This window comes from Bidens hawaiensis, unplaced genomic scaffold, assembly GCF_021521415.1.
Source record: "Bidens hawaiensis isolate Kalapana, Puna unplaced genomic scaffold, B.hawaiensis_p1.1 tig00037714_1, whole genome shotgun sequence".
Taxonomy (NCBI): Eukaryota; Viridiplantae; Streptophyta; class Magnoliopsida; order Asterales; family Asteraceae; genus Bidens; species Bidens hawaiensis.
In genome coordinates, this window is record NW_027496603.1 from 145,092 (window position 1) to 161,190 (window position 16,099).

The window sequence follows — 16,099 nt, forward strand, 5'->3', positions numbered from 1 at the left end:
GAAATGTTCGGTTTAGTACCACTACGGTACCGCTTTCATGCAAACAACTCGAGAAATACCGGTACCGAAAACTCAAAGCTTGGTACCGATTTGGTACCGACGGTACCAAATCCGTACCGAATTTGCTCATCCCTAACTAATACTCTCTCGTAGTTGAAAGGAGAGAAAACCATATGCTAAAAAAATAATAAGAAAATACAATCTCAAAAAAACTAAGAAATCCATAAAAACTTGAATAATAAGAAGCTTTTTTACCACAAATGACAACGAGGGGTTAGAAATCATAATGAAGTGACAAGACGCGTGAAGATAGGACTAAGGTGGAAGGATCAACGAACATGACAACATAAGCAACTAGTTTTATACCCATCCAGTGGACGAGTAGTTTAATGACATAATGTAAGAAAAAATAAAATAAATAAACAAATAAAAAACCTCTTGCCATCAAATGGATCAACCTCCGATTGCACAAGCATGTTGAGAGTATCAATTATTTGTATAACATAACATATAGGCCAAATTGTCTGAATAACAATTGCAGAAATACAAAAAGGCTTAAAACATAAAATAATTAGTAGACAGATTTCTTCTATAATTCCCAGCTTCATCATAGATTCTCAAAGCTTGAAAAAAGTCATTAGTTGCTCATGCCCATTTTTGTTCTTCCATGTGCATGTTGCCACCAGCCCACTACACTCATGTATGATGCCCATGATCCTAGGATTAGGAATTGCTAGTAGGTCCATTTTGATACAGTTGCAGTAAAATATTGGAATTATGGATCGGTTCGGGTAAGTCAATACGACCAATAGGGTTATAACCCGTGAGAGTTACACCGTGAGGTGACGAACCATTAACCCGCTTAAGTTAGTTAACCGGATTAGACACTTTAATGAGTTAAAAATTACATGGAGCGGGCTTTGGAGTAACAATTGGACTTGTTGGCCCATTAGGTTTATAACTAATGAGATTAGTTAAACCTAACAGGAGGCTATATAAATATATGATGTTTTAATAACTTGACAACTAATCCTAACAAGTCCATCTCATCCTTCCTCCATCCAATAGCCGGCAACCTGCTTCGCCGCCGCCATCACTGCCGGCGCCTGACCAGCCACCGCTGCCTGTCCGCCACCGCCTGCCGGTGCCACCGCTGCCTGTCCGCCGCCGTCCGCAGCCTGCCGCCGCTCATCTGCTGCCGCCGCCTACAGCCGTTGCCATACACCACCACCACTGTCGTTGTCGTCGTGCACTGCCACCGTTGGTCGTTGATCTCGTTGTGTCACCTAGCTTGGTTCGTTAGCCTTCGGTGTCTCAACCGGTTATTTATTAACCGAGGTAAACTTAAATATATTATTAGTTTATAATTATATATTTAATGTTTTGACTCGTACTTGTATTGTCTGTAACCGGATCCTGTCGGGTTTAGTTTTCGGTGCTGATTAATTATATATTCCGCTACGTATAATTATTAATTAATATGATTAATTATTATTTGTCACGTTTATTGAACCGGATTTAATAAACAAAATTTTAACTGATCACCACTGAAACCCAACATAAAAAACTTGCTACACGCAATAATCGTAATGCTTTAAAACATATAACATGTAATGAATAACATAACATTAATATTAAAGCATTTTAGTTTAAGCTTTTTACTATTTTCTTTTCTGTGTACTTTTGAATCTCAATTGGATACACTTCAACCAGTTCTTTCATTCATTATTTAGTGCCCTTAAGTTGAGGATCACAAAACATAAAGTAGAGATTAGAGCATTATCATACATAAGAATATTTTTTAAATAAAATAATTCCATTAATTACAAAAAATAAAAAAAGATAAAGAAAGTTAAAATAGATAATGAATGTTTGCACGACAACCCAACCCAACCCAACCCAACATTTGTCATTGAAAAATGACAAGTACAAACAGTTACCCCACATTGTTTTAAGATAATCTAGCAGTTTGTAAATAAATAATTGAGGAGATTTTATGCATTAAGAGTATACTTCGGACTATTATCAACATTTAACAGTTTTCCATTTAACCAAATGTTTTTATTTTACTCCTTAGAGAGAAAAAAACAAACCGGATCAATTAATTCATTTGGTTCCAAAACACATATCTAATAAAAATGTAGCTTTAAAATCTTTACCTGCTATGCATCTGTCCATCCAATGCAAAGTGCGACGACACATAACTTCCTCAACACGAAGACCTGTAATTGTGGTTTTCACTATAGCATCAAGAGCCGTAATAATGTATGCTCCAATTCTGTTCTACACACAACAAAGAAACTGCAGTTTCTACTTAAGAGCATAATTACACAAAAAATAACTTTTGCAATATGAATGTAATGCGTACTGTACCCAGTCAGCTATTCCAGCTTATCTCGGATTTGAGTATTTATCCTAAATTCAGCACCTTAGATTCCCGGTTTCTAGCAGAATAAATTTTGTGTTCAAAGTGGCTACTTCTTGGTGTAAACATTGTCTGCATGTAATTACTGTACACAATTTAGGGAAACATGGCTTTGTACCTTTAACCAACATGAACTTCAGCGAATTGTTAAATAAAGAAGTGACCTTTTATTTAGCAAGCAACTGGTACCTGGACCCACAAAATCAACATATTAAATTTGATTAGATTGTTATACCAATATTCCATACAAATATTATCCTATAATCCAATTAAGGACATTACAGAGACGATTATATAACAATACCAGTGCAGGAAATCATAGTTGTTGATGTGTGAATGAAATGGTGAAGTTAATGATGAATGAACGATGTCACATATTGATGTGGGATGAACACTGGTGCGTGGGACGATAGGTGAATGAAAAGATGGGTTTTTTTAGACAAAACTCACGATTGATGATATTAATTGAAGAAGATGAAGATCCAGTTAATTTGTAATCGACAGGAGAGAAAGAGAAGCCGAGTAAACAAGGTAGTGGGGGTAGATTTACGCGTGAATCCAGGGTGTAAAACCTCTCTCAACTTCCCCTTAACTTCCCCTTCAAGAAGCTATTTTAGCAATTTGAATGGTCATGATTTAAAGTTAAAGAGTTTAAACGGCCGAGATCATCCCAAAAGGCAGTTGAGTTTAGGGGGAACAATCTTATCTTATCTTACTATTATATTAAAACAAAACACTATGGATACATGATATCTTTCTAAAGTGTCCACATAGAATAACACATAATATATTTTCAAAATTAAACCATATTTAAATCTATTAAATTAATTAATTTGCTACATTTATTATTACTTTTAAAATTCCTAAATTAAATTTTCATTAACTCTCATTTAGTGTGATTTTCAAAAATAAAATTTATTTATTACGCCTTTTAAACTAATTTTTAAATACTTTATTTCAAAATATTGTTATTATAAAGATCCTTTTGATTTGCACAAAACAACTAACATATGCCTAAACTTTTAAAAGTCTCTTTTCTAGCGTGTGTACATCTAAATGATTAGAATTTGCCTTATGTGAAAATTTAGTTAAACTTGGTTTGACTCTTGATTTTTTTTTACCATTTTAAAGCCTTATAAAAGTTATCCTTTAGTACCATTCAATAATTAATATAGGAAAACCACATATGTTGTATACAATGAGATATTTGAAGGTTTATAAACAATTTTTGTATTTAATCTTTTTTTAAATTTATATATAATGTAATATTTAATTTCATATATGAGAAATTGCTATACAATCCTAAATTATATCACGTACATAAACATCGTTTTTATTGATGTTATATTCTTTATTCAGCATGTGTATTACACGGGTTACTAACCTAGTATATTATATAATTGTGGCAGCATAACGTAAATGGCGAGAAAAGAAAAACATATAAAAACTAATCTTATCTTACATCTTACAATACTAATAAAAGAAAATGTTGAAGCTTAGGTGTCAAGTCTACATTTCTCATAATTTCTAATCTCTAATCTCATTCATTCTAGCTATCCATGGGTCATGGGTCAAAATCATTTTGTCAAGCGGGTTATAACATAGTGTGGAATTTATAACATAGTGTCATTTTCATACCTAAAGTTTGACCAACTTCGCAACTTTAGCACATTTTTTTAAATTTCTTGCAAATTCACACCCAACGTTTCCAAAAACATGCTATTTTAGTAATTTTCATTAACCCGTTTATTTTTCCTTTAAGTTTACATTAAATTAATTTATAAGTAATTTGAGAATCACAATTGAAATAACGGACATTATTTATTTTTATCGTTTGATAATCCCGTGTAATACACGGATTCAAAAGCTAGTTTACATATATATATACAGTGTGTAGAGGTAATATGAGAAGAGGGTCGACGAACAACCAAAATCTCCAAAATCAAACCTTTAGTGATTTTATGTTCGATTGATCAACAAACTAGTTTTTCCTACCCGGCGCGTTGCGCCGGGGCAGCTGGCAAAACCCCAACATTGAAACGCGGACGTCGGTAAAATCCGAGCGTTACGATGATGAATCGACACGAATTCGGTCGGTATCGATTGCGTTCATTATGATAAAGACACCATTGGTAAAATTTGAGCGTTAAAACCCAAACTATTACTTCGTTAAATTAACATATAAACTTGCGCATTAGTAAAACCCAAGCATTGTCGGTCATGGGCTTTAAATAAGGCCGCGAGTCTGCGTGAACTCCGTCGGCTTTTTCAAGTTTGTTATGGTACCGGAACTAAAACAAAATCAGAAAAATTAACTTTTGTTGGTTTCCATTACATTTATTGTGATAACTGAACTAAAACCAAAATTTATCGACTGATACGGTGCCACCAAGTAGCCTAATAGGCTACTTGCGACACCAAAGTTCTTCTTTGTATTATAGTAATAATATATGGAAACATAATAATACATTGTAAGAAAAATAAAATAACTTTTATTTAAACGACAAAAGAAGTTTATTAGAAATTAAATGATACAACACAATGACTATAAAAAATTCACCAACAAGAAAACACAAGACAACCACCCAATTACATATTAAACCCCTTCCAATTATCCCAAAACAAAGACAAAGATCTCAACTTACTTCGGATCCAAAGAAATACTATTACCTTTATCTTTTTTATGTGGATTGACTCAAACTACATGACAAGTATTCTCTTAATGGTGTGAAATTCCAAGCATATAAGCTTTTAGCATTAAGGACATCTTGAAATAGAAGAAGCTAATTAGCTAAAGCTTTACACAGTATCATTTTTATTATAATTTGGTATTTATAGAAGACGAGAAATGCTTTGGGTTTTTATGGGAAGCCTATTATCGATACGGATTAGGTGAGGAAATAAAACAAAATCATACATTTATTGTATACTAATTATATTTATAATAAAGTCTAAAGAATATTAAATATACTCTATATAAAATTATTTGTAATTATGTTTTCTTTTCTCGAAAATCTTGAATTTGCTAACTTCTCAAAAAGCCCTTTTCAATTCTTCTTCTGTTTATATGACGTTCAGGCTCGATTAATATCATTATTATTCATTCATACTTTCTCGTAACGGGAAACTCACCGTTGATCAAACATCCGGCAACGATCGTTAGTATCTTCTTCTTATTCCGCAATTGCTTTTTTATTACGCTAGGGTTTCAATTTATAACTTCGCCTTTTTATTTTTTCATATTATTATTTCAAATCGTGTAATAGGTATAATTGTGATTGTAGGATTAGATATCAGACATTGTTGTGGTCAAAGTCAAACCCTAGCTTTCATGCAAACCTCAGTATGATTCTAGTTATTGTTTTGCTTCACTATTGTTGTAATTGTAATGAAGCAACAAACTATTTGATTCAGTATGTAAAGTTTTATAATGCATATAATTGTTGTAGTTTATAGTCAATGTGCTTCTTTAATTAAGGTATATTGTGAGATATTTGGTGTTTAAGTAATAGGTTTGCCCTAAAGTTCACTTCTAATAGGTTTTGTAGAGGTGAAATTAGATTGCGTGCGTTGTGGAGGTTCGTAATATGCTCGGTCTGGCCCTAAGTTCAAGATCTTTGTTGAGAGAATTAGAAAGAACAATGTAACTACACTGCATTTGTTGGATATCAACAACACAATTAATCAAAGATTCAACAACATAATTACAAGATCATATGCGAGCATAATTAAAGAAGAAGAGAATTGTATTGTATTGAATCGTTACGTATTACAACCAAAAAGTATCGATGAATGCTTACATATATGAATATAAATAGCCCTAATCTTGAAACGCCGTTCCCTTGACAAAGGGTGCAACAGTTTTGATTAAACGGTGTAATCGAACCTAATATAACTATATAATAATAATAGTAATAATGATAATAATAATGCAAGTCTAGAATATTCTAATAGAATTGATCCTTGTTTGTTGTAACATGGATGACTGATCATTTCCAACTAACCAACTTATTAAGCAGAAAAGAACTGCAGTTTCATTTTGAAAAGCGGATCAATAAGGATTCCCCGTTTTTGCATCTTTCAATATAAGTTTTTTGTTATTTGTTATTGATGTGAATTACAGTGCTGTTTGTGCCTTTTAAGTTTACAATGTTCATTTTAAACTAATGGTTAATACATTATTGGTTCTGAAACGAAGGGCTTGCATAAATCTATATACACAAATGACTTTGTTAACTTTTGTACTCTGATTTTGACTTGTCTTTTGTGTCAACTCGTGACTTTTTTCTGTGTGTTAAAAGTAGGCTAATATATGTTGCTTATGTATCTAAAGGAACCATGATTAGGCTGTTTAAAGTCAAGGAAAAACAAAAAGAAGAGGTGGGAAATGCAAACGGAAAGGGACCCGTAAAGAAGCAAAGTGCAGGGGAATTACGTCTTCATAAAGGTTAATCCTTTTATTATTATATGTTAAGCAACAAAGGTTTTGTATATCTATATATTTTATTTCTGTCTTGTCTTTTGTTGAGGATCTAGTGATCTTTTTTAACTCACATGCTGTATGTCAGAATTGATAAAGTATATATCTTACTTGTATGAATATTATAATCTATACATCTGACAATTTACATTTTGTAGACATAAGTGAATTGAACCTACCGAAATCGTGCACAATTTCGTTTCCAAATGGCAAGGATGATCTGATGACTTTTGAGGTCACCATTAAGCCCGATGAAGGATATTACATGTGCGTTATACCTTCAACTCATTTGTAAAATAATGGGTCAAATGAGTTAAAACACTCTGAAATATATAAAACTGGATTTTTATTGTTAATGTAACAGGGGAGGAAAATTTTTGTTCACTTTTAATGTATCTGCTATTTACCCACACGAGGCACCAAAGGTTAAGTGCAAAACCAAGGTAAACACCCAAAATACCCTTTTAGTTCATGATTTCAGAAAAATATACTGTATTATTTTCATTATTGATGCAGGTTTATCATCCAAATATTGACTTGGAAGGAAATGTATGCCTTAACATTTTACGCGAGGACTGGAAACCTGTGCTGAACATAAACACAGTTGTCTATGGATTGTATCATCTTCTTACGGTACGATTCACATTTTATTGCAGAAATATAATTTTTTTAATGTTACTCAAACTTGTTAATAATTCTATAGAAAGTTGAATAAAGAAAAAACGTAAAGTGTTTTGTGTGTAAATATGTGCAGGAACCAAACCATGAAGATCCTCTAAATCAGGAGGCTGCTGCTGTTTTAAGGGACAACCCGAAAGCATTTGGATCTAATGTTAAGACAGCAATGGGTGGAGGACGAGTGGGGGATACGTATTTTGCACGATGTATCTGATGTTTTTCTCGTGGATGGAGAACTGGATTCTGTTATGTTTTGGGTGTGTTCTAGAATCTTGACTTTTATTGGTGTCTTTTTATTTTATGTTTTAATAAAATTGAAATGTGGTGATGATATTTGTGAGGAATTATGTTAAAAGTTAAAACAGTGCTGGGTTGTAAATTAGCCGAGCCGAGCCGAGATCGTCTAAAGTTTAAGCTCGGCTTGTTTCTAGCTCTGTCTAAAGCTCGGGTTAGCCTAGTGCGTAATTTTTTAAGCTCAAGCTTTGTTCGGGCTTTATTATGTAGTTATATAGTTATTATATTAAATATATTTTAGAGTTAATTATACAAATAGTCTTCAGTTTGGCGAAACTATCATCTTTGCTCTAATTTACATAACTACCGTTAAAAAGTCTCTCATATTCCTAAAACTCACCTAGTGTTTATAGCGGCACACTTACATGAAGATAGTTTGCACAAGGTACCTCTTGTCTCTTGAATTATTGTACTACTTCTTGCCTTGGTTTGCATCCATCAGAACAAGTTTTTCTTACTGAGTATATAAGACATCAGAATAAAAGTTATAGTGGCCTTTGTATGCCTTAATTAAAGAAACATATTCCTACATGAAGGCAAATATTGTTCAGTAGTAACTACAAAGTTGCTACTGCTGCAACATTTAATCAACTTTTCACAAAGATCTAAGAGTTTTGTGGTTAAAAGAATGAAAATTAGTAAATAGTTGTTCAATAATGAAATATTTATACTTGTTTAACGGACTATAAGTTTTATTCTTCAACTTCCAAAAGGTGTTACTGATAAGTAAAACAAGTTGCTAAAAGTGAAACAATAAGCATTGAATTCATTTAACCTAATCATAGTTGAAAAAAGGAAATGTTATAGTCGCAATTCTCCCAGGTTATTCAGAACTTGTCAAGCCATCAAGAAGGCGCACATGCAAAAGTTAGAGGTAGTAGAGTTGAGGATATTGATATGAATGTGTGGGCAAGAATTGACTGAATTAAAGAATTAATTATTTAGAAGAATTTGCGATGGCATGTATTCCGGATAAGATAAGAGAGCGGAGATTGAGATGGTTTAGGTGTGTGAGAATGAGACAAATGACGACCATAGTGAGAGCTGTGGAAACTCTCGTAGTGGAACTCGAAGGGAGGAGGATTGTCCTGACATGTGATGAGCGCATAGGCATGATGTGTTTTATTACCTCTCAGAGGATATGCCTGGGGATAGAATTTCTAAAAGACGTATTAGAGTTAGGGATTTTTTGGGAATGCATAGATCTGTGAGCGCTTTCTCAGTTAATTAATGATTGCACATAAAAAAAATGATTAATAAAATACAAATCATGAACAAAGAGAGAAAGTTATATAATACAAAAGAGCTTGAATGTTTCCCTCTTGTCATTCTTAGGGAAAGATTTCATATTCTACACACTTGTTGTATATAGAAGAATCAGCATTTATGTATTAGAGGCTGAGACTTATCTAGGTGCGAAGGTGCCACTCCATCCACTGTCACTACAATCATACTACCATTAGACCAACTGTAGAGGAAGAGCTTTCATCACTACCACGCTACTACCATGAAGGCGTAGTGAGCATTCACTAACTAAATTATCAAACGTGCGTAATGGTTTAACTAAACATAATTATTATTTAATATTTGGCAAATTGAAAATAAATAATCCAAACTTTTATGTATTGGCCGATAACAATCCAACTTCAAAAATCACTACCAGTGGTCCCAACTTTCAATTATTTTTGTCTCAATGGACCTCCATTAAAAAACACTTAGGGGGTGTTTGGTACAGAGAATGGAATTGTAGAGAAATGGAATAGAGAAATGGAATTGCAGAGAAAGGGAATTGGTCAGGAGAATGAGAATTGACTGTTCTGTTTGGTAGTACAGAGATTTCAGTAGAGAAATATAGCTGAGAATCATTTCTCTTGTTTGGTACATAGAAAATAAACAGAGAATTATATCAACTTTATCATTAACACAAGTATTTTTTTCATAACAAATATTTATTAAAAAATAAAAAACATATAAAAAGATGCATAAATTCCAACCAAAATATGCATTGATCAAACCAATTCACATACAAAACATAGTTTTTAAGCAAAAAACATCAACCATAGTTAAAACCAACAAACACTGGTTTACTCAACGATAATTTAAATAAAATGGAACAAATATGCAGTGTGACAAAGTTATCAATAGTAAAAAAAGTTAACAAAGAATGAACTAATGCTAACCTTGATTTTTGCCAACATAATCTTAAACCTGTCGAAATCATTGAGTGATGCTCTCTTCTTTTGAACAATGAACTTTCTTCCCCATGAGCTGTTTTCCCATTTGTTTTTGACATCTACAAAAGATAATAAATAAAAACAGACCTTTTTCAAGAACAATCAGAGCACATAACATGTGATACACGATGTATAGAAATGAGTATATTAAAAAAATAAAATATTTGGCCAAAGGGCAGTATATATCAATTTTGATTTTAATATAATAGTAACAATAATAGCAATAAACTTTTTAATACCATACCACCAAAATATTTATATCTTCACCACTGCTATGTTATAAAAATGTTAATGTGTCATTATAATGGTAAATGATACACTAAAAGTTTGATTTATAAAACAAATAAAAACCACATTTTAAGTTGAACCTCGGCATCATGGATCGATGTTTTTGTATACCGAATTTAGAAAATCATATTATATATATACTTAGATTAATATTCTTAGAATCAATCAATCTGTCTCAATATCTATACCAATGTTGTACATACCAGCAGCCTCCATAGCAGCAATAAGAGTTTTCTTGTTTGGAACTCTTTTAATGTCAATTTTGATGTCGGTAAGCGTTAGCCTCTTGAAGTTCATTTGGCCTCTCACCATGTCAGGAGAATCAACAAGAGCCTGCCAATTCAAAACAATTATTTCAGCACAACCTTAACTTCTTCCATTATATTCAACTTGAACAACTAAACTCAAACTCCTCACATAATTGCAGATACTATAAGCTTATAAAAAACTTAACATTTAAAATAACACTATGCAAAATTGTAGTATATATAAGCTTCTATAAAACTTAAGATTATGCATTTACTAAAAGCTTCTGAAAAAAAACAATTAGAAATAACATTTCTCAATAATACAAGTATAATAAAAAACACAGCTGCATGCATATTTCATTAAATCTTATCATTTTGACCTAAACAATAATAAAACCATGACTGTAGCACTGCTAGCAAACACACAAAGCAGTTTCTTATAGGTTTTAAAAGCATCAAATTCATAACCATTGGTAATTAGCACATAGAAATCAAACAGTAAGTTAATATCTCAACTTGTTAAATGAAAATGAATGAAAAACATCAAGCATTTCCTGTATCAACATTTAATTCCTATATAATCACACAATAATAACAAAAAAGTAATTAGAGCTAGATTAAAGATCTGTGTAGCAGTGGAATAATAATAATATAATAATAATAATAAATTACTCTGTTCTGATCGATAACATCGACGATAACAACGAGCTTGCCGTAGTCCTTTCCGTAGTTAACGAGTGCTGTTAAGTGTTTGCGAGTTTTAAACCAATGTTTTAGGGCTTTTGATCGGAAGAACGATACGATTCGACTGATGTAAAACTTATCACGAACGGTGATTCAAATGACTTATTTTTTGTTAATTGGAATTCAAACACCCGAATTGAAACATTGTTTCGTCGATTGGATCACCACTTCGTGATAAGTTTTACATTAGTTGATTCGTATCGTTCTTCCAATCAAAATCCCTAAATCATCGATTTGAAACTTGGAAAAAAACTTAACGCCGTTAAGTGTTTTTTAACAGAGATCCATTGAGAAAAAAATAGTTGAAAGTTGGGCGCTGGTAATGATTTTTAAAGTTGGGATTATTATCAGTCAATACACAAAAATTGAAATTATTTATTTTCAATTTGCCTTAATATTTTTAATGTAAAAAAGATGAGTGGTTGGAATGTGTTTGGTTGGATTTATAGTAGTCCCACACACTTGAGCCCCTTCTCTTGTTAACTGGCTGGCGCCCAAAAGGGCTCATTCCATTTTGGTGTCTATATGTGTGGGAGGAGTAATGATTTGGCATCGCGAAACATCCCAAGTTGAGGATTTGGCACCTGCTACAACTAGTCTTAGGAGGTGTTTAGGATTCCTTATTTTATCTTCTTATAAGTTAGTAAGTTACAACTTTGTAACTTGTTAACTCATTCCCTCACAATAACACACAATACCAAACACATTTTATACTTTTCCAAAATTTAACAAGTCATCAACTACTTAAAATAAGCAATCCCAAACACCCCCTTAGTGGTAATGCCATAACATTAAGTTTTAATATATTCCTTACTAATTGTGTTGCCCTGCAATGTATGCGTCTAGTCTTGTTCTTAAGAAGGTGCAGGCAATCACATATGTCCAAAGCTTATGGACTGAATCTTCTTAGCTTATCTATCTATTTATCTGGCACACCCCAACCGAAGGCGTATTATACGTCGGGGCGTGAAAGGTGATGGTTCATAACACATGACACTACTTAAAGTTATAATATTTATTCATCGCATTAAAACATGTCACACATTACAAGTAGTTTCAAGGTAATAACATAGCATAAAGATAACACTGCTATTATTTTATTAGCCTAGGTCCATAGCAGTATTACGTTTTGAACTTCAAAGTAACATCAAACTTGTATACTTGCATCATGTATAAAATAAGACGGTCAACTATATGAATAGTTGGTGAGCAACCATAGATTAAGACACATATATATAATAGATTGAAAACACAATTCAACCTGTTAAATGCATATCACGTATGATTGAATAACACATATGATTGAATAACATGTGTGATCAAACCTTGTTGACTTGAGTCCATAACCCAAAGGCTATGCTAAAAAGTTGATTTCGATCGTCCAAATGCCAAAACCGGTCAAATTCGAACGGGCGTCACCCAGATAGATCTATCATCGTTACCGATGGCTTGTTAAGTTAATGATTCACACTTGATTGATTGATTGATTGAATACCCACACAACACAACACAACGCATCACCACACATAGCATGAATAAACACATAACATAGATTGAATTGCATGATTGAAAGAATAACAAAACGTGATTGTTTAATACAGTACATGATACACCCCAAAGTGTTTAAAAGTAAAAAGGGGTATGATTACTCACTCGGATATGAGAGCGAGAATGAAAGTACCTAAAACCGAGTTGGATGATTGACACGGGAAAACTACAACGATTTATCCTAATTTGAATAACACAAGTATGAATATTCAAACGAATATGGACAACTTATAGTTTCTAAGGTCATGAGCGTTTTTGGGACTTCGTTTTATGGTTAAAGGTATAAATGAGATACATATGATAAAATATAAAAATAAATTATGTCATGAGATACTTATACAAAAATATAAATAAGATATGCATAGGATATATATATGTGTGTGTATGTATAAAAGTATGAAACTATGTTTTTATTCGAAAATAGTTATTTTCAGCAATTCATAACTATACTTTAAATATGTGATAATTAATAAAATGCTAAGTGATTTCTAAGATTTTGTTAAAAAATGTTTATTTCTTTTATGAAGATAATTACTTATGTTTATCATAATCTTAAGAATATGAATATATAATTATTGTGACATTTTAAAGAACTAATCCAAAATAACAAAACTATGCACACAATTGTTTATGGTTAATAATGAAAGTTCTATGAAGTTTATAATATGAATTTCATAACCATTTATATATTAAAACAAGAAATTAAAGTATGTTTAGAGGATAAATAGTTGTATACATGTTAAAGACCCAACAAAATTTGGTTGTTGATTAATATGAATAGGAAAGTATCAATTTGATTATCAATTTTAGAAATCCCCAATTAGCTATGAATCTTAGATGAAGAAGAAGATGAAGAACAAGATGGAATTCGAATAATCTAACCACAAAGATGATAATTCATCATCATCATCATCACCATCATCATCATCATCATCATCATCGTACTCAGTATATCCCACCAACAAAGATGATAATTCTTCTTCCTAATTGAGTAGAGACCTTCCAAGCCTTTTAATCAACTCCAAAATGCTTTATTATAAGTGTGAAGTGTGTGTGTTTAAGTGGAATTCCTGTCTAAGCAATGAAACAAGTTCCTCTATTTATAGGCTGAGCTAGTGGTCTGTGTTTCACAAAACATGACCTCGTGTTTCAGTGTCAGGACAACATTTTTGTCTTATCTATGGCAGTTGGACATGGGGTTATTTAGTATGTAAGAGCATTCTTAGCATGTTCTCTAAAAATATGTAAATTTGTAAATTATATTGTATGGTTATGAGTGGTTGTGAGTAGAGAAGAGAGAAAATGTTATAGGAGAAAGTTAAATTTGGGGTTTCACTGTTCATACCGTATAATTTTTTAATATTTTCTAAAAGTGGTTGTGAGTGAAGGAAAGAGAAAAGATAATAAATGTATAAAAAATATTATTTAATTAAACAGGAGAGAGAAAAAACAATAATTTTTAGTGTAATTATATGATATATATGGATATAGGGTAAGGAATAGGCTGAGAATGCTCTAATAGGGCATTTGGGATGGGACACTAGTTCAAACCCATGTATCATAATAAATAGGGTTATTTAGTATGTAATAAGAGCATCTACACTCATAAACAAATTCAAACCTCCACCTACCCACCTACCCACCGCCTCTGTCTTCCGCAAATCCCCCACCACCCCTATCAGTTTGTCACCACCAGTCCTCCACCATCACACCATGGTCTCACCTATCAGTTTTGATTGCCGTCGGCTGGGCGACCCCAACAACGCCGGAGCGTTGATTGCCGCCGACACCGGCCGCCCGCCCGCCATGTCATCAATTTATCGTATTTTACTTTATGGTGGGCCCATTTCAAACTCCATCACAAACGTTTGTGATCTCAAACAAACATCCAACCCTCCGTTTTCCTCCACTGGTAAAAATCGCCGTTCGTCCATTTGCTCCGGTCCACGTCAACACAAACCTCTCCACGTCATGCCGGTGGAGATGCTCTAAGGTATTTGAGATGGGACACTACTTCAAACCCGACTTTATTGTATCATAAAAAATAAATGGGTTTATTTAGTATGTAATAGGGATGTAGAAACTCTTTTGTCGCAATGCGCGACTAACAAAACTAGTTTTCTATAATACGATACTTAGTTATATATATCATTTTACTAACAAAGTATAAACATTTACAAATTATATAAACATTTACAAATAGCTTTATTTGGTATAAAATGCAATATGAATATGATTATTGAAAATAAAAGTAAAAGTGGTGATGATGAATAAATGTACGCTTGTATAGGTAGAGAAAATGAATACTTTTGTATATATTTTTTTCAAACAACAAAATATATTAAAGAATGATGGCTAGAAAAAGTTAAACAAACAGCAAAAGATTATGTTAAAAAAAAAAGCGGGCTTTTAAGACACTTGGTTCAAGGCACCTTTTTTTCCTGTTTTCACTAACTATCCACAAAAAGGAAAAACGAGTAATCAAATCGAAAATAGGATCCAATTCTAAATCATCCCGAGTATTCCAAATCACCCCCCATTACGCAATCCAAGATACCATGTCTTTCAGTTTCAAAGTTATAGGGCCCGCTATATTCCGCAAAAACTTAATCAATTTCCAAGCTCGAGAAGTAACATAACGTGATCCAAACACGTGTTCCACCATTTCCATCTCATTTACACAAAAATAGACACATGATGAAAGGAATATTGCAAAGATTCACCTGAGATGGTAATCCATCCAATAAAAGTCTTCATGTGAAAATATTAACCATTTTAAGAATTCTTTTATACAACCTCACCGTAGAAGAGACCTCTGAAAAAATCTTCTTTTCAGTCGTTTTTCTCACCTTTTGACTAGAAACTCATTTTGACCATTATAATCCCACCTCCACGCATCCTTTGAAGCCGACCATTGAGTTTGATCCAAGAGAATATTAAGCGAAGCAATCTATCTAGCTTCAACCCCCTCCCCTATCTCTCCATGCCATTTCCATTGCGAACCATTATTTCTTTTTTGGTCATCTATATGCAGTCTTTATCCGATTCAGGAGCAAATAATCTAGGATAGATCTCTGCCAAATTCGAAATTCCCTGCCAAAATCCTTCCATAATTTGGTTGAATCTCCCAAACCCACATGTATCCTCATGGCCACCAAAG

The 16,099-nt window shown here is 32.8% G+C and overlaps 2 protein-coding genes across 2 annotated transcripts; one reads left to right on the forward strand and one right to left on the reverse strand.

The window, feature by feature from the left end:
* The first annotated feature begins 6,642 nt into the window (after nt 1-6,642).
* On the forward strand, nt 6,643-7,879 carry LOC143589682 (putative NEDD8-conjugating enzyme Ubc12-like). The gene is made up of 5 exons (XM_077070376.1): nt 6,643-6,872; nt 7,064-7,172; nt 7,270-7,348; nt 7,422-7,538; nt 7,660-7,879. The coding sequence occupies exons 1-5, from the start codon at nt 6,764-6,766 to the stop codon at nt 7,795-7,797; spliced, it is 552 nt and encodes a 183-aa protein (XP_076926491.1). The 5' UTR covers nt 6,643-6,763; the 3' UTR covers nt 7,798-7,879.
* Nucleotides 7,880-8,643: 764 nt separating this feature from the next.
* LOC143589676 (large ribosomal subunit protein eL14z-like) lies at nt 8,644-14,747 on the reverse strand. Its single transcript, XM_077070372.1, has 5 exons — nt 14,663-14,747; nt 11,320-11,387; nt 10,603-10,732; nt 10,058-10,170; nt 8,644-8,652 (listed from the first exon to the last, which is right to left on the reverse strand). The coding sequence occupies exons 1-5, from the start codon at nt 14,745-14,747 to the stop codon at nt 8,644-8,646; spliced, it is 405 nt and encodes a 134-aa protein (XP_076926487.1).
* Between the last annotated feature and the right edge of the window lie 1,352 nt (nt 14,748-16,099).